The 26,192-nt window shown below is 36.2% G+C and overlaps 1 protein-coding gene across 1 annotated transcript in view; it reads left to right on the plus strand.

The window, feature by feature from the left end:
• Positions 1–22,820, plus strand: part of DENND4C (DENN domain containing 4C) — a 67,230-nt gene extending 44,410 nt beyond the window's left edge. The window contains exons 18-33 of the mRNA XM_027881841.1: positions 124–252; positions 942–1,086; positions 1,404–1,550; positions 3,742–3,867; positions 4,670–4,807; positions 6,118–7,265; positions 7,988–8,168; positions 9,760–9,869; positions 12,176–12,351; positions 13,281–13,463; positions 14,982–15,171; positions 16,074–16,319; positions 17,705–17,822; positions 18,440–18,593; positions 19,723–19,787; positions 20,451–22,820. Coding sequence (XP_027737642.1) covers positions 124–252; positions 942–1,086; positions 1,404–1,550; positions 3,742–3,867; positions 4,670–4,807; positions 6,118–7,265; positions 7,988–8,168; positions 9,760–9,869; positions 12,176–12,351; positions 13,281–13,463; positions 14,982–15,171; positions 16,074–16,319; positions 17,705–17,822; positions 18,440–18,593; positions 19,723–19,787; positions 20,451–20,587 — 3,393 coding nt within the window. The 3' untranslated portion in view covers positions 20,588–22,820. The remainder of the gene's footprint in view (positions 1–123; positions 253–941; positions 1,087–1,403; positions 1,551–3,741; positions 3,868–4,669; positions 4,808–6,117; positions 7,266–7,987; positions 8,169–9,759; positions 9,870–12,175; positions 12,352–13,280; positions 13,464–14,981; positions 15,172–16,073; positions 16,320–17,704; positions 17,823–18,439; positions 18,594–19,722; positions 19,788–20,450) is intronic.
• The last annotated feature ends 3,372 nt before the right edge of the window (positions 22,821–26,192 follow it).

Consider the following 26,192-nt stretch of genomic DNA (forward strand, 5'->3'; position numbering starts at 1 on the left):
CTTCGGGCTGTGAGATATATGGCTTTCCCTTTCACATGTGTATAAGTTGGAAATCAGGGAGGAGCATAAGCTGTTTCACAATTCCTGTCATCGTTTCATTTCCGAACTTCTGTATCTTGTCAGGTCTGCTACAGAGTAGTAATGCAGCTCTGTGGACTGTGGGGTCAACCTGTTCAGGCTGTGAGAGTCCTTTTCGAAATGAAAAATGCTGGAATACAGCCAAATGCCATCACCTATGGTTATTACAATAAGGTAAGGCACCAGTGTCTCTCTTGCTATTGTAACTCTGAAAGTCCTGTAACACGTTTTGAAGATTTTTTCTTACAGCTCTTCACTTGGATTTGCTGATTCTCTTGGTCAAGCAATCCTTTTGGACATGCTTACAGTTCACTGGATCTACACAGCATAGTTTTACACTGATAAATTTACATTCCTGTGCTGTTTGGCTAACCAGAAATTCTACTGAAATATATAGTGTTTCCATTTGCAAATTTTGAAACCCTCTGGTGCCTCCATGTCAAATACATCTGTTCCAAGGTATATTCTTTAAGATAGCAAGATCCAAGATGGATGAAGGCTGGAATTGGGCTAGTGGAAGTAGCATACCCCTCTTTTCCTTGCTTCCAAGTTCCTGTAATATGCTAATGAAACTTCATTATAAACTATGTGAAGTAATAAGAAGGTCTTTTGTTGCAAAATATGTAAATAGGAACAAAACCTACTTTGTTTACTTAAAGAAATCTTGATCTGTTGTTTATTTTTAAATCAGCTGTTGTAGACTGAGCTGTGGAAGGGCTCATAAAAATTCAAGTATTTTTCCTACTTCACATGGTTTACAAGAAATGTGGTTTTTGATTAGGGTAAAAAAGCTGGTCACCACACCGTGTTTCTTCAGTGTAACTGTCTTACTGTTTTTGTTATTGCAATGTCACTTTTTGTAGGCGGTTTTAGAGTCTTCTTGGCCTAGCAGTAACCGCAGTGGCATATTCCTGTGGACAAAGGTACGAAACGTAGTTCATGGCACAGCACAATTTAGGCAGTGCTTAAAGAAATCAACGCAGAGCCCACAAGTGCCTATGATATCAGGTAATAAGTTAGTTGAAATGGATTTATTTCTGCTGAACAAGAGCATGATGTGCTTTCTGAGGGATTGCAGCTAACATTGTGTCTTTTTAAAGTGGAAAATCTGTCCTTAAATATATAAAAATTGGTAATTGCCAACTTGATGCTTTAAACAGTATTTTGCACACTGAAGAGTTAATTGTCTTTATTCTGTTGCTAGAATTTCATACTCTTATATGTGCAAGCAGAAGTATTTACTGTTGTCTAAAAAGGTTAGATTTGTTTAAAAACCTGAGAAGTTAAATCCTCTCTTACTAACCAGCTCTCATTCGTGTCTTTAGCTCTGCGGAGTCCCACAGGTGGAAGTGATGGGGACATGGTGAGCCATGGTAGCGTGGATAGTTCTAATGATGCTAACAGTGGGGAGCACACCCTCTTCGTCAGTGACTTAGTCAGGCTTGATTCCATTGATAATCACTCTAGCACAGGTACTAGATTCTGCTGGGTTTCACTACTAACAGTTTCCCAAAAGGCTAAATTTTTTTTACTCCTGTTGATTTCCCCTTCATAACTAAAACCTTCCCCTCTTGAAGCTCTAGAGACTGAAGCATTGAGTTAACTTGTGTAGAAAAGAAATACACTGTTGTTGAATGTTATTCCTTTATTGCAGATCATGTTTCTTACTAGAATGAACCATAGTGGAAATATTGTTAAGTTAAAATAAATGTTTTGCTGTGGTCTCATGTACCTTACTTTTTGTGTTAATCCTCAGAAAAGGTATGAAGCTGTTCAGTTTTTGCACATTGTCATTTATTCATAGAAGAGATGGTCTGTGTCAGTAAAATCTTGCTCTGTATTGAAGGACAGGAATGATAGTTGTTGAGGTGATCAGAAGGTAACACTTGAAAATATTTCTTCTGATGATATTCCAGAAAGGCCTAATTGACATTCACGGAAGTAGTATTTTATGTTTGATTGTAGTAAAATATGCTTTTAAAGGCCATATTCAACTTTCTTAATGGTGGTTGCTAAACTTTGAAATAAATGTAGAAATTATCTGAACCTTTAAGGCAGTTTTTATAAGACACTGTGGGAATGGAAAGACAGGATAAACTGCAGAAAACTCCTCCTTAAACATGGTATGCACTCTTCCAGATAAACCGAATTAAAAAGAGTGCACAGAAAGTTAATTATTTGAGATGGCAAGACAAAATGCATGGTTCTTCATATTTGCTTTAGTACTGATCACATTCTACTTGTGCACAGTCTCAACTAAACTTCCTTTCTGTGTGTACTTCAAAACTTAATGAACAGATGGTTCTTGCACACTCTTTATGTTTTTAATACCTTGAGCCCTTCTGTAAAAGGGACTGTGAGTCTGATTCCTGCGCTTCATCTGATGTGTCTGCCTAGATTACTGAACTTCCCTTCTCTCTGCTCTTTGTTGCTCTGCTTTTTGCTCTTTGCTGTCTCTTGGGTGCCGCATTTGTCCTTGGCTATCACGGTGTGGGGTGCAGACATATGGTGTGAAGCCTTGGATGCACGTGTGCATTATTTCTACCCTTGAATGTTACTTCTGCAGGTAATTCACCCATTTATTGATAGGGTATTTTTTCACTCCTGTGCAGAGCAGGGATCCTAACATTATTGAAATTATGATAGAGAAAAAATAAGAACCAAAGAATTTCAGAACTTAATTTTCTATATAAAAAGTTTTTTAATATAATAGCAAACTGTATTAATTGTTGTCTGCTCAAACTTATAATTCTTTTTTGCATATTTGTTATTTGTTGGTAAAATAAACAGCAGTAATATATATGGCAAATAAATTGCATCTGTCAGTCAAGTTTTATGGAGCTTCTTAACCCCTTTCATACTCAGTAGCTTACGCTTTGATCTTTTTTGGTACAGAAATGTATTCTAATAGGTACTCTACAGCATATAAACAGTACTATTTAACATGTTGCTGAGGAATGTGTCACATATAGTATATTTGTCTTTTTGCACATGCAGCAGCACTTCAGATAAAAATAACAGAGAAAAGAGAGTCTGTCTGGATGGTTTCCTATGACTGACTTTTTGGACTATTATAAACTTCCTTTTTTTTTTTTGAGTGAGTGAGTGAGTTACAGGTGTCAAATTAGTGGTATTGCGGAAGAACAGACTTTTAAAAAGTGTTAACATTTTTGATTTTTTTCCATTACAATTTATACGTTGCCCTACAGTACAAAGATATAGCACAGTTTATGGTACAGTTTTTTTGAGGACTGTATTCCTTGTTAGAAACTTGCTTAATTACTGTTGTGCTCATCTAAATTTATTTTGTAGATGCATTTGAGAATTTAGCTTGTCCGGCAGTTAAATATTTCATGCTAAAGAGATAGGAAAGGAATGAAAGGGAATATAGTGCATTAGTCCCCATAATGTTTCTGGGAGAAGAAATGGTCTGTAATTTAAGTAGAAAAGTAAATTTGGATTGGTATGGACTAATTATGTCTGCTGTCGTCATCACCAAGTAGATCTGTCCACAAATTAGGTATTTTGGAGATCTTACTATGAACTTCTCTGGAGAAACTACATGCGAAACAAATTAATTTCAGTTCTTTTATTTTCTTATTGAAAAACAAATTTAGGAAGGAGAAGCAAATCAGAGGTACATATTTATATTTCTTCAAACAGGTGGTCAGTCAGACCAGGGTTACGGATCCAAGGATGAACTTTTAAGAGATGATGGAAACAGTCTTCCTGCAACTGAAACACAGCTAAACAAAGATATTTCTTCTAAAGCTGGAGACTTAATAGAAGGTTAAGTATGCATGTTTATGTTGATGAAGGCTTGTGGTGATAAATGGGTTTCATGCATTAGACTACCACAAATACTCGAAGTATTGAATTACTAATGTTAGCAAGCTCAAAATACAACTGTATGAAATCTCTTGTATTACTTCTGTGCCCTAAATAATGGCAGGGGAATATATAGATAGATAGAAATAGCCTTTTATTAGACTAATTTAATATAGATGGAAAAATTGTACAAGTGCTAGAGTACACAGTATTTTATATTTTACATTCCTCTCATTTATATATTTGAAATCTTAACAATTTTTTTTATCTGTACCAGTTGACATAATAAAAGACACTACTTTTTTTTACAAACTCTTCCCAGCTATAGATGATGCTATGGTCATCTGTCCAAATTTTGCCCTTAGTTCTTCTGTATTGTATTGTTTTCAATACTGAATGTGTTTTGTATCTGGGTTACTAGATCCTTTATCTGAGTTAACGCTTCCAAAGCTTTTATTAAACAAGTAGCCCTGCATGAAAAATGTGCAAACTGGTATTCCTACTCTACTTTGATTAGTTGAAAAAATACCAAGGGGAGAAATTGGGAAATGCTGAAAGCTTGTGAACAGTGAAGCAGTCTCTGCATAGCAGTGGTGACTGTCACCTCTCTGGATATTACTTTCAGGAAATGCTCAGTACCTAGTAGGACTGATCGTTTAGGCTGTTATTACATAAGGGAACAGCGTTGGAGTTTGTTTTACCTAACAGTGCAAATGGAATGATTCAGTTAAATCTACTGAAGATGACATTCTCTTTCTTACAGAGGTTTCTGCAGAGAAATCTTATGAAAAACAACAACTGAATACAGAAATTGCGAGTCCAACTGATCCACCTCCTTGGGGTAACAGTATTGTGAAAGTTCCATCTGGCATTTTTGATAGTGGAAGGAAAAGCAGTGGGGGTAAGTCACTGGGTGAAACAGAGCTTGCGGAAGTCCTGGTCTTGCTGTGCTACACTGTTTTGTGATCTGTTCCATGTTATGGAAAGAAACAAAACTTCTATTCAAGATGCAAATACCTCACACAACATTTGCATTCACCATTATCCTTTGCAGGTGACTTAGGAGGAACCTCTTGATTCTAAAGTTGAAAATCACTATTCAGTAGATCGAAATCAAGATTGTTCCCTGTCCCACACTGAGAGTGTTTCAGAAATATTCTAGAAAACAAGGAGAATTAAGCGTGTCTCCTCTTGGATTTTGTCATCTAAATCTTGCTGATCTTGGACAAGTCTCTTTGTTCATGTAGCTTACATTGCCAGTGTATAATGTAGGAACAGTGCGTGTTGTCTTTGTGCTGCACAAAATCTTTTTACTTATTTGGAGATTTACTTTGAGGAAGATTTATAGATACATAAAAGCTAAGTCTTGGGGTTCAGTTTTTTTCCGCCTTTATGTCTGTCCTTTACTAGGACAAGGTAGTCCAGTTTCAGTGTAGCTGAATTGAGAGTCTGAGGTACAAAGTTGCCCAGAACCTTTTTGGCAATTATAAGAACTGATGGCTAGCCAAGAAGCAGCATGATGTGAGACTCAAACATTCTCCAGGATTGGATATGGTACAATGGATCCTCTTTTGAGATATTAATATAGTAGAATTTCCATACTTAGAGGTTTTTACCTAGCTAGCAGAAAGTTATCTAGGCAATTAATGTTCCCAATTCCCCTGAAGAATTAGGAATATTTATAGGATCAGTTTGTATCTTCAACATGTTAAATTTAAATAATGTTTTCTAAATATACTGCTCTGTTATAAATGAAATAATGCATCTGTATTGGGCCAAAACACATGATAGTTTTTTTTCAGAACTTCAATGAGCTGCTGAGTTTGATGTTATAGATCTGTGATTATAGCTCTTGGGGAAAAAAACAAGCCAAACCAAAAAACCCCACAAACAATCAGAGCAATTTTTACTTGAAATTTTACCTTCCTTTAGTTCATGGGTGTAGTACCTCCTCTTTGCTGGATGTTGGCGCAGAGAAGGAAGGTAGAAGCCTAAATGGCTTTGACTCCAAAGAGGCTTTTGATCTTCAGGATGCCTTTGCAGCCAGTGAAATAAGTTGTTAATGCTAGTATAACTTCTTAATGGATAACTTGAGACTGTGGAACTCAGAGTCTTCTCACTGATAAGGAGATAAAGGAGATTTCACATCATTTCAAAAAATAAACATTTTTTGTGGCTATGGATACCATATTAATGCATTTTCTCTTTTAGAAACTGTTTCTAGCCCACTGTTTGTAACTCAGGATTCAGTCGTTGATGTAGTCTTTGGTGATGTTCTTCCTAAGAAAACAAGTGAAAAAAGACAGAGGAGGCAGAAACTGTTTTCAGAGAGAAGCTGCAGTTTCAGCAGTGAAAGCAGAGCAGGAATGCTACTGAAAAAAGGCAACTTGGACTTGCATTCTAAAGAAATAGCAATAATGATGGGAGCGGATGCCAAGATTCTAACAGCAGCTTTGTCAGGAGGCAAAACTTCGCCCTGTCATATGAATGAATCCCACAGCTTTGAAGATATCATTGACCAGCAGGTTTCTGATATAAGTGGCACTTGGAGTTGTGTGGCTGAGACTGATTGGGAACTAGAGTATAAGTCTTCACAAGTGCTGGAAGAACCTGGGGAAGGGCAGGAGCATCTTAAGAATGGAAGAGATGAAAACGTGACTGCAGTGGAAGACATGAACCTTGAACAGTCAGCTGAGTCCAAAACCCAAAAACCAGAATCCAAAGATGCAACTGCCAAAAGAAACAGCTTTTATGGAGTGGTTAAGCCTGTCGAAAGGGAAGATGTTGAAGTAGGCTTGGACCCTCTATCTTTGCTAGCTACTGACAGCATGCAGCCAAGTTATCCAGAACCTGGGGAAAAGTTGGTATCACCAGTTGCAGCACGTAATTTGGCAGATGAAATAGAGAGCTATATGAATTTGAAGAACCCATTAGGTAGTAAGTTTCCCAGCATGGAGCTGCATAAGCTGGATAAGGAAGCAGAAGCTTCTGAAATGCTTGGTCACTCCCAGGAAAGGAGATCAAGCCTGCCTTTGGATTCTGTCCTGCCATGCCCTAAGTCTTATGAAAATCGAAGAAGTCCTTCTGTCTCTAGATCCAGAACATTCACTGGACGATCAAAGCAACAAACCCATCCACAAGTCCAAAAGGAGCGGTCTTCATCTTTGACAGGACTGGCTCGTTCTTCTCCACATGGCTCATTAGGAACTGTCGTAACAACTTTATCCAATCTGAAGTTAGACAATATACTGTCTGGACCAAAAATTGACGTTTTGAAATCAGGCATGAAGCAGGCTGCCAACGTAGCCAGTAAGATGTGGGGAGTTGTAACTTCGGCATATAGTTACTCAGATGATGAGGTAAGTGTTTTTCATTATGAAAAATTTGGGGAGACAAAGTTAGAGGGATAACTTCTGTGTTCAGAAGATTGCTTCTCGAGGAGATGTTTTTTATTAATTATTGACTTATATTAGCTAATAAAATTATGTTTTATCTATGATATTTTCTCTTGCCATTAAAAAAAAAAACACTTTTCAGACAAAAGCAAATTAAGTGGTCTTGATGCAGGAAGTTTGAACTTTCTGTTCTCAAGATTCCCCCCATTTATTTATTTATTTATCTTTATGTTTAAAGAAACTGAACCAAGAAACCCTAGTAAGAACAAAATTGTGTTACCTTAAATGATGCCGTACTGTGTGTCTTATTCTGTGAGAAGTAAGGCTGTGAAAACAAATAAAAAGCCTAAGAAGTCTGATTGGTCAGAATTAAAGTTGAAAGTCATAAGGTACAGCCTGAGATCTAGTAAATTTTTCTGATAGTTCCTTCATTTTGTGTAATGTCTAACAAATCACAATTATGCATCATTTTCCCTTTTTCTCCTGTAATGAATAAGTTTATATCCTCGCAGTTTTGTCACTCAGTTTGAGCCCCAGCTAAAGTATTTTCGTTGCTAAAGTCTGTCATTTTTTTCAATATCCTCCTGCGTTGTCCAGTTTAATTATTTATTCATTTGGATAAAGATGGATGTCAAATAATGGATGTGGAAGTACTCAAACCCACTACTTTTCTTCTTGCATTAAAGGATGAAAGCAACCAACCGGACTATAACTTCCCTGTGGGTTTTGAAGATAATATGTTAGGAGATAATCTGTCGTCAAGAATTGGAGCCCCAGGGCTAATTACAAATGAACTTGGACAAAGCACTACTAGTCTTGGCAGTAGCAGTAGCAGTGGCGATGCAGGAAGACAGCATTACAGTGCAGGTGAGATTATTTGGTTTTGTTTTCCCCATGATTTGATTATAATATAACAAACAGGGCAAACTATTGTATGTGAAATCATTAAAACAGTGGAAGCTATGCTAATCCGAAATGATTTCAAGCCCTTAAGAGAATTACAAGTAAATTTTTACTTCTGTTCTGTACTCTTCTCCTGCAGTAGTTAATATTTAGCTAATGTTTCTCTCTTTGTTGAATGTATAAAAAGTTCATACAAAACGTTGGAATTTAACCATAAAAATACTTCCTCTCTGTATGTGATAGGAAGATTCTTAACTGGTTATAGCAAGAAAGACCTGCTCATTCGTGTAGTCATAATACCCTGAAAATTCTTGAAATAATACAGAAAAGGCAAGCAGTTCGAGAACTGCAAATAGGTGCATAACTAACAGAGACAGGTCTTTTAAGGGAGGAAAGAAGCAAACAAAACCAAAACCAAGCCAACAAAACCAACTCCATAGCCCCAAGCACACAAAAAATCCAAAGCAAAAATTTTCCGTCTTTACCATGGAATAAGAGGTATTGGATGCATACGTGATTTGAAGTTGTGAAGAGAAATAATTGATGACTATATGCCTATTGCTAAACTATCCTTCCCTCCCCACTGCCAGATGTAAAACTGGATTAAGTAAATCTAATAATTTTCAGTTCAGATTTGATTCTTGTTTTGAGGAAAAAAAAGATGTGTTACTGAACCAGCTCTGGAATTGGTTTGGGTCTCTGCAATACTGAAATGGTGCAAATATTGTAAAGCTGTCTGCATCAGGAGAGGCAGAATTGTCTTGCAGACTGGAGATAATCTGGCCCTGTCTCACAAAATCTTGACTAGATATCATCTAGTTCCAGTTAGTTAGAAAAGCTGTTAGAACTAACTGTAAAGAATGGCATCCAACAGGCTATGTAAAATTTGTTCACAAACATAAACTTGAGCTGAAAAAACAGAAGAGCCTTCTTTATGATAAGGGAATTCTGGGAGTGTTTTTTTAAAAGAAAAGTTTGGTCTTGTCAAAAGTAATGCGGATAATTTTGCCTCCTAAAACTGATTCCAGCTATTTCCTTCTGGTGAATATATTAAAGCTCTTTTCCCCCTTCTCCTTAGTGAAACTCATAACACTGAAACCTACCCTTATCAAAGAAGAGTATTTGTTTTATTGCAATGTTAGCCAGGGAAAACTGAAGCAGAGTAAATGGCGTATTTGGTATCATGCATTTCACCTGGTACTGTCCTTCTCTTTGCAATTTACACATGGATGTATCAATTCAGGAAATCATGACCAACTTTTTAGAGTATATACATCGAACAGTCTTACTGCTCTCTCCCAGTCTTTATTTTTTGTGTTTTTACTTTTAATAATCTGTAATATATTGTGTTAGAAAGATAACCTTGAAATGTTAATCACAAGCATTATATTTATCTATACTGTAATCATAATGTAATCATAAAGGGAGTTACACATATCTTTGGAGATCTTTTGGTACAATTTCTTGCCTTGGTTGAGCAGCAGTTATTTTCTTTGGGAATGGATTAATTACTATTTGCTTGAATAGAAGACTCAAAATGACTCTTTCTGTGCAGGTGAAGTTTCATTCCCCAGAAGTATGAAAGTTCAAGATTCTGAGAGGTCGGAGCACAGCTCTTCACATAATACTAGTTTATCCAGCATTTTCCAGAACTATGCAATGGAGGTAAGATTTATACACTTGAAAGCTGAAATTATTCATTATTACTGTATACATTAATTAACTGGTTAGTTGGATTGTGATTGTTTTTTTCAAAACATCTCTTTCTTGTTTTTACTGCAAAGATGGTTAATACTTGTAGCCTGGAGTATGACAGTAGCTTTAAAAAAGAAGAGTATCTTAAATACTTTTATGTATTCTTCATATGTAGAGAGGAAAGGGTCAAAACTTATAGTGAAATAGAAGTTAGAGATGAAACAGAATTTTTGTTGGGTTTTAAATTTTTTTTCCATATGAAAATTATGTTTTGTTACTAAGTAGTTGTATGAGTTGGCCACAACCAGCAGCAAAGCCCTCACGCAGGTGTTTGCTTACTCCCCCCTCATCAGAATGGGGAAGAAGATTGAAGGGGCAGAAGCAAGAAAAAGTTTGAATGTTGAGATAAAGACAATTTAATAAGTGAATTGGGGAAAAAAATAAAAAAGGACAGAGACACCAAAAAAAAAAAGCAATAAAACTATCAGCACCATGACACCCCAAGGAACAGATGTCTTGAAAAAACAAACGCACACAGAGTTTTATCTCTGAATGTGATTTAATACCTTATCTTTTTAGTTGGCTGTAAAGTCCTTGGCGCTGTATAAGGCACTGTGCAGCAACAACTAAAACACTTGTGGAGCCGGTCACCAGTCTAAAACAGGACTGTAAAGAATGCTAACAAGAAAATTAACTCTGTCCCAGCCGAACTTGACATGATAATGTTTTTGTTTGCCTCTCTGTTTCAGTTATTGCTTCCAGATGATTTCTGATATGTAGGCAATGGTCACTGCGTTTGCCTTGGACACTTTTCTTTCAGCTGTAGAGTTATTTTGCTAGATCCTGTATTGTTTTCATTTATGTTTGATCCTTGTCGAACTTTTGTAGTGCATTATGTAAGGGGCGTAGTATAAAATAAAAACATCTTTGGGCAGATATCTAAAATAGCAGGTACTATGTTTCATGGTAGGATTTTGGTTTTGTTTCCACGCGAGGGAAACAAGACGAAACCTAAAAATCAAGGTGTATATCCCATTCTGCAGATAGGATTAATTTTATCATATATTCTCCAGTTCTCTGTCTAGTTTAGTGATGAGACTTTTATTAGGCAAAAACCTTTCTGGTTTTCCATTTGTAGTGAGTTAGCATGGCAGGGTTTTGGTAATGAGGAGGCTGCAGGGTTGGCTTCTGTGAGAAGCTGCGAGAAGCTTCTCCGAGGTCCAACAGAGCCAGTGCCAGCCGGCTACAAGACGGACGCACCTCTGCCCAAGGCCAGACTTGTCAGTGACAGTGCTGCAGGGATAGCGTATTTGAGAAGGGGAAAAAATGCTGTTGTGGGAGAGGAATGAAAATATATGACTGAAACAGCTCTGCAGACACCCAAGTCAGTGAAGAAGGAGGGGTAGGAGATGCTCCACGCACCAAAGAAGAGATTGTGCTGCAGCCTGCAGTGAAGACCAGGGTGAGGCAGGATGTCCCACTACAGCCATCCCCTCCCATGCAGGAACAGGTGGATGCCCACAGGAGACTAACCCTGGGGAGGGGAGCCCATGCTGGAGCAGGCTCCTAGCAGGACCTGTGACCCCATGGGGAGGAGCACAGAGACTGTCTCCTGTGGGAGAGACCCCGCACTGGAACAGGGGAAGAGTGTGAGGAGGAAGGAGCATCAGACAAAATGTGTAATGAACTGACCACAATTTTCCATTCTCTGTTCCCATTGCACTACTTCAGGGAAGGAGGTGGAGAAGTCAGAAGTGAAAGTCAAACCCAGGAAGAAGGGAGGGGTGGGGGGAGGGTGTTTTGAAATGTGGGGTTTATTTCTCGTTACTGTACTCAGGCTTTTAACTGGCAGTAAATTAAATTAATTTCTCCTAGTTGAGTCTATTTTGCCTGTGACAGTAATTGGTGAGTGATCTCCTTGTTTAGTTTGGGGGTTTTTTTGTTTTTTGGATAAGTGAGCGCCCATTTACTTATACAATTCAAAAGAATTTGTATATGCTGAAAACTTCAAAAAAGCAAGTAGTTCCAAATGCCACATTTGTAACTTTTCAGGATAATGGTTTTTCCAGGTAAAAAGTAAATTATTTATATTTTCATTTCGAAGGTAAAAGTTACGTGAATGAGAGAACTCTGAGGATGAGAAAGTATTGGTGAACACAGTTCTCTCCATTGGCTTTCTGATACTTGTTAAACTCCTGTGGATAACAAGCCTATAAAAAACAATTATAAAAGAACCCTGAAACAAGATTGATAATATTCATTCTTTGCTGTTCTAGGTATTGATGTCAAGCTGCTCTCAATGTAGAGCTTGCGGCGCTTTGGTTTATGATGAAGAAATTATGGCTGGATGGACAGCAGATGATTCAAACTTGAACACTACCTGTCCTTTCTGTAAAAGTACCTTTCTGCCTTTGCTTAATATTGAATTTAAAGACCTACGTGGCTCTGCAAGGTCAGTGGGTTTTATAGATACTCTTTCTGCCTTTGCATTCTAGACTATTTGACAATCGTGATTGTGCCGAGGGAAATTATAAATTGTGTAAACTATCGAGGTTCATTGTATATCAGCCAAAACCTAAAGAATTGGTTGCTTTTTAACCAAATTTTCATTTCGTACTTGCCATATTTTCTTTTTAAGCATAACTGTACGGAAGGTATAGGCTTGTTTTTATTTTGTTTAGATTTTAAAACAAAGCCTATGGATCTTGAACTTTGAAGAAGTTTTTAAATCTGTCAGCAAAGAATTTTTCCCAGGTTGAATTTGCTAACAGCTTTTAGTTACACATGCTTCAGTTTCTTTTTTCTGCAGTTTAGGCTTCTCTGCTTACTATTTTTATCTCTTGTAGTTGCACTGTGAAAACCAGAACTTAATTTAAAGTTCCAGTTCTCACTGTAGTGGTTATCGCTGTGAAAAAGAGCTTCCATTAGTGTTCTCTACTGCAAAAATTGAATATCTGTAGCAGCTGTAGAATATGTAGTTAAAACTTATGAAAGAAAGTCACATTCATGTTATCTTGTGCCTTTAATGGTGTTTGACCATGTAGTCTGTAATGTCACATTACAATAGCAACCATTTTCAGTGATGTGTCAGCTATTGATACACTATTTCTGTTCCTGGGAACCTTGACAAACTAATATCATTAGTAATGATTTATGTCCACTGTAAGATTTCTTCTTTTGCAGATCTCTCTGTCTTCATTTGCTCTGCCTGTGTAAGTTTCAGGGACGAGAGTAGGATGAAATTTGTGTCCTGTTGTCAAGCTTGTCCATGCTTTATGTCTTTCTTTTTGCTACTTTTGAAAACTAAATGGAACTTTATGACTTTGTGCTTATATCTTAACCTTGGTATTTTTTTTTCCTCTCATTCATGTTGTAACTTAGCTTTTTCCTGAAGCAAAGTACTTCAGGAGATAGTTTGCAGAGTGGTACCCTTCCATTAACCACGGATCCCCTGGAGCAGAAACTATTGTCCAATCCGGTTGTCGCTGACTTGATCAGTTTTTCAGATCACTTGCAGTCCAGCCACACCATAGCTGAAGAAACTAGCTCTGCAGCAGAACATAGGTAGGTAAAACAGGATTGTTGGTTCTGTCAGAAATGTATCAGTAATTCCAGACTTCTAAAGTGAAGGTTGGTTCTGTAGCAAATACAGTAAAGTACAAATTTAACTTGATGATCATCTGTTTCCTCCCTTCCTTCTTGCGTGTTTTAAGCATGCTTTTTTCAGTTTGAAATAAACTTGGTACACTAAATGACTAGGTTTTAGAGATACAGCTATAGAAATAAAACTTCGTGTCCATCTGCTGTTGATTAATAGGTAAAACCTCTAATTGTTAAAACATGATTACCTTTTAAAGTTGCACCAAAATTCAAGCATTATTTCTCCTTTCCTTGTATGTATGTTTTAAAAAGAGGGATGCCGCATTATGAGTAAAAATAAGTCTGGAACAGTTTTATTTGAGAGAAAGCTCTCACAGCACTGAACAATTGTGCTGAGTGTGTGTTCTATGACACATGACAAATAAAACCTACATAAAACTGAAACTGAAAAAAAATACCACTTTTGAAACAGTTTGAGGGAGGAAAATAGCATTAAGGGGAAGGTGTCATGTTGAAACAGGGAAGAACTGAAATAATGCTGCTGTGAATTGTGACCTTTCTTCTGGGATTGGTTATGTTTTGTTGTAATAGTTTATTTTTAAGTCGTTACTCGGTTCGGAATTCTGGAGTATTAGTGCCTGGGAACTAATGAACCTGTGTCAGATAATTAAGACTTAATGTGGTCGTAGTTAGTCTTAATACAGTAAAAGTAAAAGGGGGTATTGCTTGTGTTCATGTCTTATTTTGATGACATATATTTTTAATTAAAGTAAAACTTAGAATGAAGGCCACCTGTAAATTAATCTCCTCTCTTTTCTTTGGAGATTATTTGGAAGCAGACACTTTCTATTTCACTTGTTTTTTCTTCTATATTGTAGTTGAAGTATTTTTATCCATTATTTCAATTATAAAAGCACAAAATGAAGATTCCCAGATCTGCAAACAGCTTGATTGCATGGGTTAAATCTGATAAGCCTGAGTTCGCTTAAATTATCTTGCTGGATGAGTTTGACAGCATTTTTTTTTTTCAATTATTTTGGAATGCAGTGTATGAATTGTTTTCTGTTATATTTTTATTCTGTTTATGACAGAGAAAGTAAATATAAAGGGAAGAGGAAGTAAAATAGAACATAGCTAAAACAAGACTGTCTTTGTAGGTCGGCAAAACTATATGCTGCTGTTTTTCTAAGCAGGGTAAGGCTGTACCAGAGGAATGGCATCTGTACAGAACTGCAGTGCTTTCAGATTCATGTCTTAGGTTATTCCTGGCTGCTTTTCTGGAGGGGTATTTATACCATTCTGAGAGGCATTTTGGTTTATGTTCTCTAAACAGTGGAGATAGCAGGGCAAATAACGATTCCTTATCAGTAGAGAAAGTTGGTTTGGGATCTTTACTTGGCAGCCTTTCTCTGCTTCCTTCCTGTTGCCATAGAAATGTTCAGTAGTTTCATATTAGCATATTTTCTTCTAAAATTCACACAGTGATATGACAAAAGAACAGACTACAGATCCCAGAACCATGAAGACACATACCAATAATCCACCAAAAAGAGGAGTGTCCTTGACTAGGAGCCACAGTGTTGGAGGTCCACTGCAAAACATTGATCTTTCCCAGAGACCATCTCATGGCATTTCAACAGTTAGTCTTCCAAACAGTTTGCAAGAAGCTGTGGTAAGTTTAGAAGCTGTGTATTCAGTTGACAGAAAAGCATTGAATACAATGAACTTAGTAATATTCTACTACTAGCATTCTTGTCCATTTGGGAATGGCCAGGCATATTTTCATGTTCTTACTTCTGATAAAAATCTTGGTTCACCTAATCTAAAATTGCCTTTTCAATTCTTTGTACAAATGGTTCTGCATGATTTGAAATGTTCTCTCTAGTGGAATGAAGCCTAGTCTTTGTCTTTCTAAATCTGGAAGTTTGTTTTAATAACAAAGCAACTTCTACAGCACACTAAACGCAGTAGTGTGAACAACACAATGTTGCGGAAGTGGAAGTTCATTCCACTTCTGTGCATTTATTTCCAGTGGTACTGTGTATTCTCTTAGTCTTACCTGTTGAGTGTATGGGAGAAGGTAAGAGGCAGTACTGAGACTCTTACATTATTCTTACTTGTGAAACAAATGTTTCCTCTCTCTCGGTGCTTTTTATTGTTCGGAAGCTGTCTTAAAATGTGAACTGATGATTCAGTGTCGCAGCCAATTTAATTGCTGACATTTCTTTGTAATTTCCAGCCACAGACTGGAATACCTAAATACCAGCTACTAGTTTAGATAGCTTGAAACTGCACAATCAGGAACAAGTCCTAACAAATTAGCATTTATTTCATGTTTACATAAGAGAGAGAACATAGATGATTGTTCTTCACAGTTAAAAATATCACAACAGTGAAAACTGCTGCTGTAAAGTTACTGTGTGTTCATTAGTTCCAGAGGCATCTTCCAAATCTGGAAAGAAGCTCCAATGGAGGTTTCCAGAGCAAGTAATCCTGAAAAGTATTTCTGGAAGAAAAATCTTTGATTTTGTAAAAAACAAAACATTTTTTTAATGTGCGGTGTTCCGTTTCTAGGATCCTTTAGCAAAAAGACCTAACCCTCTTCCTGTATCTGTACCCTACTTGAGCCCATTGGTACTGCATAAGGAGCTTGAATCACTGTTGGAGAATGAGGGAGAGCAAGTAATTCATACATCCAAATTCATCAATCAACACCCCATCATTTTCTGGAACCTAGTCTGGTATTTCCAGCGATTGGATCTACCTAGCAACTTACCTGGACTCATTCTGACATCTGAGCACTGTAATGATGGAGTGCAGGTAAGTGGCTTCCTCGTATTAGAATGGCAGATACTACTCTAAGTTAAGTTGGAGAGTGGTTCAAAACAAGTAGGTAGGTAATTTCTAAATAGCTTGAATCTGGGTTCTTGTTTTTTTATAATATGAGTAGATAAGTTTGTTTTCCACAAGGAGTCTTGAAGGAAGATGAGTAAAAACTGCCTTCAAATTCTAGTCAATCTGGTCTCTTTCAAGAAAGCCATAAAGTAAGATTCATTAAAGAGAAGGCTGATATGTAGAAGGAAACAAGATGTGTCTGTGAAGAACTCATAAAAAAACAACATATGGCAGTACACAATACAGTGGGTTACATACTTGCGTTTATAACCTTTTAAGTTACTGGTCAATATTTTTTGTTCTCCTCCAGTAATAGGTGTTGCTATTCAAACTGCACTGAGTTTCATTACTATATAACTAGAACAAAAGCTGTAGAACAGATGTATCTTTTTAGTATTTTAATTTTCTCATTTTAGGGAGTAGATGTTTTTCTAAAACCTATGTAATTTGTGAAAGTAGGTACCAAATTCAGTATGTATTTGTCTATAATGCATGCAAAAAAGGTAGTATTTTCCTATATACTTATATACACTTCAGTTTTAAAAATCTTTTCCTCAGTTTTCAAAATAACACCCACCTAGAACCAAGAACAGTTTTTCAAGAAACATAGTTGAAGACAATACTAATGATTTCTAAAGCATATGGGAAAACCACAGTGCATTAGCAGGGAAAAGCACAAGATGGGACAAAATGTCTCATAATTACTATTTAAATAGACACACTAAGTGGTAAATTTTTCTTGCCTGCTAATTCTTACTTGTATTAGTGAGTTCAGAGGGACCTAATGTTACAAAATAATTACAGAACTATTGTTTTTGCCGCCATATATTTTTAATGGAAATAAATAGTTCATATTTATTGAACTATTTTTATATAGTTTATCAGTGTTTATACAAATAAAGATTCTTTCTACTTTTTGGAAAGGCCAATACATAGGCGTGCATACCAAATTTTCATCAGGTCAGAAAATATTACAGTATGGTATGGCAAGTGGTAAAAATCAAGTAAGGTGTTTAGTGCACAAAAAATATTTCCAGATACATAATCAGAAATAGTTTCTGCAGATGTCTGTAGAAAACTAAATGCTCTTCATACATTAGGATAAACTAGAACTGGCAATTAAATGTTTCAGTACTTGTGACTGCTCTGGTTGATTGCAGTTTACTTTAGAAGACATTATCTTCTTTTTGCTGGATTCAAGATAAATAAGTCGTCATTTGCAAAATTAATAAAAGAGTAGTTTTTTTCAATAGTGTAACACTGTACTGATATTGTCAAAAATTGGTTTCCATTTCCTCCTGTTTTTTTAGCTTCCTTTGACATCTCTTGCTCAAGATAGCAGGCTAGTATACATCCAGCTACTGTGGGACAATATCAACCTCCACCAGGAGCCGGGGGAGCCACTCTATATATCTTGGAGAAATCTCAGTAAGTAAAGCAAATGTTATAGAAAACAGAAGGAGCAGAGACTGTGGAAAGAAACAGTTGTTTTGTAGTGTCTGAAGTGTATACAGCCCATCAGTTTGAAAGCTTTTTTAGTATGTGGAACATCTGCAATCCCTTAGGTACTTGACATATTCTGAGTATCAAATTAGATAGTACCTTACTGCTCTGTGTGAAAAAGTTTAATCTCTTCATTGTATGTCATAGGCTTAAACAGGGTGGGAGAAGTTGCTCTAGATGTGGTGCTAAATACGCTTCGCCTGATTTGAATGCTTCACTGCATTATCGAGCTATAGCTATGCAGGCATGTCAGCCAACAAACCATCACGGGCAACATCTGATGCTGGGTGCTCTTTGGTCTGTTGTATTTCTCTGTCATGCGGGAGTTCTTGCACTTGGATACTTGATGTGTCCTGTCACTTTTGTATAAAGTAATTTTTGCGTAAAGACGATAAGTAGACAAAGTCCTTCCATTTTAACAAATGTCTATAGATTGAATAGAGGTTCTCTATATGTTTCTCACTTTTTGAAATACCTTCTGCTTATTAAAATAAGAAAAAAATCATCACTGCTTTAACAGTCTATATATATATACTTTCCAGATTCTTCTGAAAAGAGACCCTCCACACTGGCAGAAGATCAGCAGGCAACAAACACTTTGTTAGAGAACATCAAACTAAGTATTCAACACAATGATGTTGTTAAGCCGATCAACCTCCTCCTGCAGAAAGTTAAGCCAGATCTGAAACGACAGAGGTAAAGGGATAATCTCTTCTTACTTTCTCCCCACTAAAAGTTAAACAAGATCAGACCATATATATTTCATAATGATAATTTCATAAGGACCTGTGGGGAATATTCAGTTTCATTTGTGTCCACCAAACGCCATGGTTTTATTTGTTTATGCACCTGTTTACAAACAGATGCATTCTGTATCCGTATGCATAGTTCATCCAGATCAAATGGATGAATGGGATTCTTAAATCAAAACGGGCATTTTACAAATGAGTAAGAAAAATACAGATGTTAATTATGCAGATTTTAGTGTTGCTCCGTATCTAGTAAACTGATAAATGCAAGTGTAGTGTACGGCATCCTGTTGCAGTGTGTTGTCTCCCCATTTATATCTATTGAAATTCTAGCAACCAGAAGTATTGGCTATGAAAAGAAGATGCAGCATGATCCACAAACAGAGATGCTTAAATAACCCTTGTACATTTTGCCGCCTGCACTGGAATTCAGGGGCTTTGTACAGAAGAGCCTCTAAAGTAAATTACAGTGTTTGAAGTCTGTCATACTAAGTCATCTCTACTTCTGTGTTTTGTAGTTACTAAAAAGAAGTGGAAACTAATCTGCCTAGAGAAACATCTTTTTGACTTCCACAAGGGAAAGAATTAATATTTGATTATTCATTGATACCTAATTCTGAGATGGATAATAATATTCTGAAACAAACAAACAAACACAAACAAACAAACAAACAAATAAAAACCAAAAACCAAAAACCCAAACGAACAAACCACCAAAATATGGGTGATCTGAAATAAACCCACACCTAGTGCTTCCCCCTCAGGCAGGGATGAGTTGTTAAATAAGTGGTGATTGAGTTCATATTTCTTGTTTGATATTTTTATGGCATGTTGGGCAGAGGAATTTTTCATGAAAAATGTAACTGCTAGGATTTGGCAATAATATAGCTTTCTGCATTAAGTAAAAGTACATAGAAGTTAAAAACCCTAAAGCTGGTAGTCATGTAGATTGTTCACGTTTTAAACAGAACAGTTGCAGAAAGTACATAATGGAAGATTAGCATCTTCAGTAATGACTTTGTAGACTTAGGACAGTTGGTGCTTTCATTAACTCAGCCTTCAAAATATTCCCCTAGGAGTTTTTACAGGGAAATTCTTTTCCTGTCTCTCGTGTCTCTTGGGAGAGAAAACATTGACATTGGTAAGTAAAAAATACTCTGAAATGCACAGTGCCTGTATTATGGTGTGTATTGATATTTTCCACAAAAACTAGAGTATAAAACTGAATTTTCATCCATAAGTTTCTAAGTTTCAGGTGTGTTTTAATGAAGAGTACTTGGCTGTCAGTCTTCAAGTAACAGTTGCTTTTATGTAAATGTAATTCAGATAGGGCCATTAATTTTGACTTTGTTTGAAACTAGTAATAAGTTATTTTAAACAAAGAGTATTAGCTTGAAGTTTTAATTCCTCATGTATGAAAGGTGGTTTCCAGTCTTGTCCATCTTTCTCTGACCCATGTATTAGACCTGATTTCCCAGCCCCTGCTGATCTGCTCTACCCTGTCTTCTATTTGGTACTATGTAAGCACAGTGACTCCCTTATGGGATATGATAGGGGAAATACAGGCAAACTGAACTGTTATAGAACTAATGGGCATCCACCATGATGTGTTGTGATGTCATACATCTTACAAAGATGCTTTTCAGGTTTTGTGAGATGGTGCATTTTGAAAAAAAAAAAATCAGCAGCTAGTTAGTGAAGATAATTTTGTTACTATATAGATGACCAAAAGCATTTTATAAAACAGTAGTGTGCACTGTACAGTGTTTCTTAAATAACCTCAGCTATGCTCTTTCTATTTCAGAGGTCTTTGATAGTGAATACAGACTCGCACTTAAAAAACTACCAAAGGAAGTTCTTGAAAAGATGCAGAAAATAGATGCTCCACCAAGCAGCAGGGTTGAGTGTTGCAGGAAGTGCTTTGGAGCACCTTTTATATAAAAATGAGGAAGACATGCACTAAACTTCAGAAATACAAAAGCAGAAATGGAAAAAAAAACCAGAAAAGTGTGATAGATACACTTTGAATCTCGAACGGTGGTAACTGGGCAATTTGTCAAAGCAATTTAATTGAGCTGCATCGTATATTTTTGTCTTTCATCTTATGAGACACATTGTAAAGTACATCAGAATGTTTTAAAACATTACTAATAGGGTGATTTTTTTCAGTGGTTGATCTTTTTGCCCCTTTATATTTACTCAGATTTTTCCCACACAGTATCAAGTTGTTCAGAAAGGTGATGAATAAACAGCAGCCTATGGTCAGTGGCTTTCTTAAGGGCCACTGATATATGTCTATTTTAACAAACCACCTTTCTTGCTACAGAATACTTAGATTTTTTACTGCTGCTTTAAAATGGCCTTTACGTAAAGAGGGATCTTTATGTTAGTGTGAATAAATGTGTGAATGTAAATATTTGAAACCTTGGATTGGAAGCTGCATTGCAGTTGCTTTAGTCAGATCACAGTACCTAAAATAGTCACTCCTCTCCTGACAGTTGTCCCAATTCAGTATTCTAAATTATCTTTGGCTGACCTTTTCATAATGTATATCTGTAGTTGTGAAAAAAACAGAAACTTAGACTCAACTTCCCTTATTCTCTATATGACATAAGATAAGATCCTGGAAATATACTGACCTCTTTCTCCAAAAGGATAGGTTTCTACTCTGAGCAGCTCAGAAATGGATTTCTTTTCTGAAGAATTAAATAAGAAGCTCAAGTGGCATTAGGATACATACAAGGATTGCAACAGATACTGTCTGAAAAAAATTGTGATTTTACTATATGTGTGTGTGCTTAAAAAGTGTCTTCCTTGAATTCTTTATCACCCCTAGGTTTTATCTCCCCTAGGTTTCATGCTAGCCTGTGGGTTAATTATTTTGCACTGATAGCCTAAATTCAATATTTCAATTATAATGTATTTATAAGTGTGGTCTTCAAGGTGTATATTAGCAGAAATGAAGTGCTTATGTGTATGATCTGAAAAGATGGATTCATCTTTTGGGTTGCTTCTAGTAGGTAAGACACTTCCTCACTTCACATATTTAACTGACTACAGTAGATACGGTCTTGGCAAGGAGAGCCTGGATACTGGTCAACAGTTTAAACGTTTCTGTTACTTGAAGAATATGATGAGGTTTATTCTAGGTTATTGCTGAAATATAATGGTGTGGTTTTTATGATGGAATAATTCCTAGAGGGAAAAAAAGAGAAGATTTGTAGCATATAAAAGGAGCATAGCTAAAATATTAATTTTATCTGAGTATGAATGTATTTACTTTATACTACTCTGTTAAAGTTTTTCATTCTTGAAAATGATGAGGGATGAAGATCTGTCTGGAACAGCTTTTATATGAAAAAGTAAAACCAACTTTTGTTTTTTCATGAGATAAAACAAAGGATTTGCACTATCTGTGACAAAATACACTTGCATCATAGACTGATGCCTTCTGTTTTAAGTGCTGATCCTAAGTTTATATGGGGATATTATCTGGACAGAGTCTCTCCTGATGAAACTCTTGTGTTTTCTCAACAATTAAAAGTGAGAAAGCACAAACTGACCTTTTTTTTATTATTCTTTATTCTTTGCATTTATGCATAGTTGCTTGCTGATATCTGACCTACATCACAATGGAAGAGTAGGCCTTGATTCTTAATCTTTTCCTCTCTTCTCCTGTTTCATAGTTGACTTGCATGGTTCCGTCCTTTAAAGTAAAAGTCTGTCTAAAGCATTCATCCAAACAGCTGAATACTTCTACAAGTCAAACCAGCACATTTTCCTGTATAACTCTGTACATTTAATCTTCAACAAACAGTTACACAAAGATAATTTTTTAGTGTTAAATGGACAAACCATGTGATTTTGTGATGCAATGTGCAAGGAATCAAGTTGTTGTTATCCTTAAATTATCCCAGCTCATAAAATTACAAGGAAAATCTGTCTAGTGAGTGCTGTTTTAGATAGTTGGTAACATCCAAATAGTTCTAAAACCTAGGAAATAATATTACTATGAACTAAATTCTGTAAACACATCACCTTCATTTCAAAACAACTTTCTCATCTGTTGCTAAAAATACAGATTAATCAGGTAGTAGTGTTGTAAAGACAGCAAAACTGATTGTGTCATAACATCTAGTGCTAAATATTATTTTTCCCAGATATCTACACTAAACAGAGAAACAAAAAACACCCCAACGATACTAAAGCCTGAGGGGAAAAGGACTGAACTTGCTTTGATTTGCTCCTGCATATTGGCATTTTTGTACACTACAAATTTCCTTTTATTCCTGTTGTATGCATGTGGATTTCAGAGTGGTAGAAGTCCTGCATGTAACTACTTGAAATCTTGAATCTGCATATTGAAATCAATTCTCTAGTATAGAATAAAAAAAGTAAGGGCTTACTCCTTTTAATAGGGAGTTTTTAATGCTTAGTATTTAATAACTAACTAATCGGTTGGTTCTTGAATGTAATCCATAGCTCAAATGAAAAGGGAGATCTCTGAAAGTGGTTTATTAAGTTCCATCTCAGAAGATGCTTTTATCAGGGAAAAAAAAGTAAGAGCTCACAAAAATTTCAAAGAATTTAAGAACTGAGTAGTTTTTTCCTAATTGAGTTCTCGCGTTTTAAATGCATAATGGCACTTGCTGGTTTTCCTTGGACTTTTAGGTCTCCTCCTGCAAATGGGCAGAGACTGGAGGTTTTCCTGCACAAACTTTCTGAGATGTATGCTTCCCTAATTTGAATACTGAAGGAACTGTGAGTGTGCATAAGAAAAGGGCATGGAATAAAATAGCTTGGCATGGCTCAATATTCATATAGTTGAAAATCTGGCCAAAATTAAGCAGGGAAAAGTTTCAAAAGTTTTTTTCAGAAGTTTTTTGTGAGTGAATTGCAAACACTTTTGTTTTTCTGACATTTGGGCACTAAAGGCACATTTCTCTGCAAGTTAGTTGACAGCACGAACTTCTTGGGCTTTATGGGAATGACTTAGTTACCTACAAGTGCTTCTAATTTGTTTGACACCTCACTCTTAGGAATCCAGATTCATCTCAATCCATAATACATGACTGATCTGAGCAAAATGTTGTGAAGGAGGAGTGTGGAAAAGCTTGATTTTTAGTTCTGTTTTCCACTCAGTGTAAGCAAAAAAAGTAGCATTTTGCTCACTTGCAAAACTACTCCTTCTAGTAGCTGAACAGCCAGTGTTCAGGAGGAGATCGCTCTTCTGTGTGTATTTTGGAATTCTGACTTGTAACCTGAAGAAAACATTTCAAATCACCATTAACTTCAAACTTTCAATGTGCGCAGAAAGTGAGGATGTAAAATAATCTGGTTACATATGTGGACGCAAAGAATGAATTTCAGGTCTGCCCAAGAACTTAGGAAGGTTGTATTCGAATAACAATTATCAAAGAGAAGCTTCCTTGAATTGTTGCTCTAAGGATGTTGAGCGGCAGTCAGGCTGGGAATATACTCTCTTGCATCTTTCACCCGACTATAAAACAGTTAGACACGTAGCTTGTGTGCTCATATGAAAATAGCTATTTTTTTGTAGAATTAAAACAACAAATGAGGTCTTCAGTGTTTAAAATCAGGATTCCTAAGTTACAAAGTTTTTCTTTATGAATTATATTCTGGTGCATCTCCAAAACCTAAAAACATTGAAACTCCCTTAGGTGTCATCAGGAGACTGATGTGGCTGCAATATTGGCACAGTAATTGGTTACAGATTTTACATGTTACTAGAAGCATCTGTATGTTACTTATAGTCATACCCCATCTTTACATTTTATATAAATCAAGACAGTAAGTACAATTATAATGGAAGTTATTTTATTTAGTATATGTGTTTCAAACTAAATGCATTTGTTTTGCAAGTAACTCAGTCTTGTTCCTGGCAGAATTTCACATTAGTTAAGCTCAACCTATATTGCACTTGTGAATGAGTAATTGTATTCCATTTTAACTGTGAATTAATGGCTTTTTGTATTGCTGCAGCTAGAAGAATATACCTTTCATTGAGTTTACTGCTTTCCTTGAATAACTGCAACACAGGGGATATTTTCAAAATGTATATTAAATTAGATCATAGAAATTATATTTTTAAAACTGATTGTTAAAATGTATGTAATTCAAGAATCCACTCAGTAGTTTCCTCTTTTTAAAACTTTTAATTCAACAATTATTTCAGTGCAGATAACTTTTATTTCATTAAACGGTAAGCAGGTCATATTATTCACATAATTATACATTTTCAACAAAGGTGGGGTTTTTTTCTTTCAACTAATAAAAACCTTTAAAATGCATTCTGTATATCAGCTTTTCAATATGTTTTTAAGAAACGAAGACCCTTTTAACTTTTAAGTGTTGAAACTAAATGATTGGACTCTAGTTCTCTGCTCTCCTGTGCTGTATATTGTGATGCATACGACGAGAGAAACGGATGGCGTTTTTATTTGTTCTTTCAGTCTGCATCAACCAAAGGTGCAAATTAAAGGGATTGTTTGCTGTTTATTTAGAAGCACAATAAACTCCTTTTAGGAGCTTAGACTGTATTGTAGTGAGGATGAAATGATGTAGTGTGAATAAATTATGAATTTATTAAGTGAGCTGGGAAGTTTAATGCTATAAAATTTGCACTGGTTTAGAGACTGTTTTGAACTGTTGAAAAATGGCATCCATTTACTGTGCTTTAATTAACAAGTGTTTCTCTGTAATGTTTTCTGTACATTTGACAAAAAATTGACTTTAAAAGGACACTGCATATTCTGAATTCTGTATATTCTAACCTAAGAAACAATTTTTAATGTATTTCCCAAAATAAAATATGTATGATCCTACATAAAAAATTCTAGTTGTTCAGCTTTTTTGCTATTTTGCTATTGCACTTACATGCCTGAAAGAATTTGATCTTAAATGCAAATTCAGCCTATAGCTGGAAAAAAGGAAAGACCTTTGACTGCCTTCCTGAGTCATCGTTTCACAGTACCTCGGTGACTGCTGAATGGTGGGACAGAACAGGAGCAGGGGGAGAGGGAAATTAAAGATGGGATTCATTTGTGGAAATTTGTTTCATGACAGTGGATGGCTTTGTGGCAGCTTAAGGAAGCAATGGGAATTAGCAGAGGTAGGAAGAGTTTAGAAACAGGTTCAGGGAGACAGAATCCATGAATATCTTGTTTATAGGGAAGTTATGGCCCCTGGCATCCTGACAGCAGAGCTGCTGCTCTCTGCTGACCAGAAGAAGAATTGTTAATCAAGGGGTAGGAACAAGTTGCTGATTGAACTTCCCAGGAGTTCTGTTTTCTCAGTGGCTTCATAATGGGTGCACAGAGTGGTGCTTTCAGTTGATGCATCCTGGTGTACAGCAGTGGACCTCCTGCCTCGTCCTTGCACATTTACATGCAGTTTCCAGGATATTTGTTTTTAAATTGGGCAAGGGTGGTAATAGGAGTGAGGCTGGGATGAAATTTTAAGCAATAGAATTGTGAGTTACAAGTGTTTCAGGCCTTCACCTTCACAGCGAGTACCTTTCAAACTT

The sequence above is a fragment of the Empidonax traillii genome, unplaced genomic scaffold, assembly GCF_003031625.1.
Source record: "Empidonax traillii isolate 1590-97213 ecotype Southwest subspecies unplaced genomic scaffold, ASM303162v1 scaffold97:size1219025, whole genome shotgun sequence".
Taxonomy (NCBI): domain Eukaryota; kingdom Metazoa; phylum Chordata; class Aves; order Passeriformes; family Tyrannidae; genus Empidonax; species Empidonax traillii.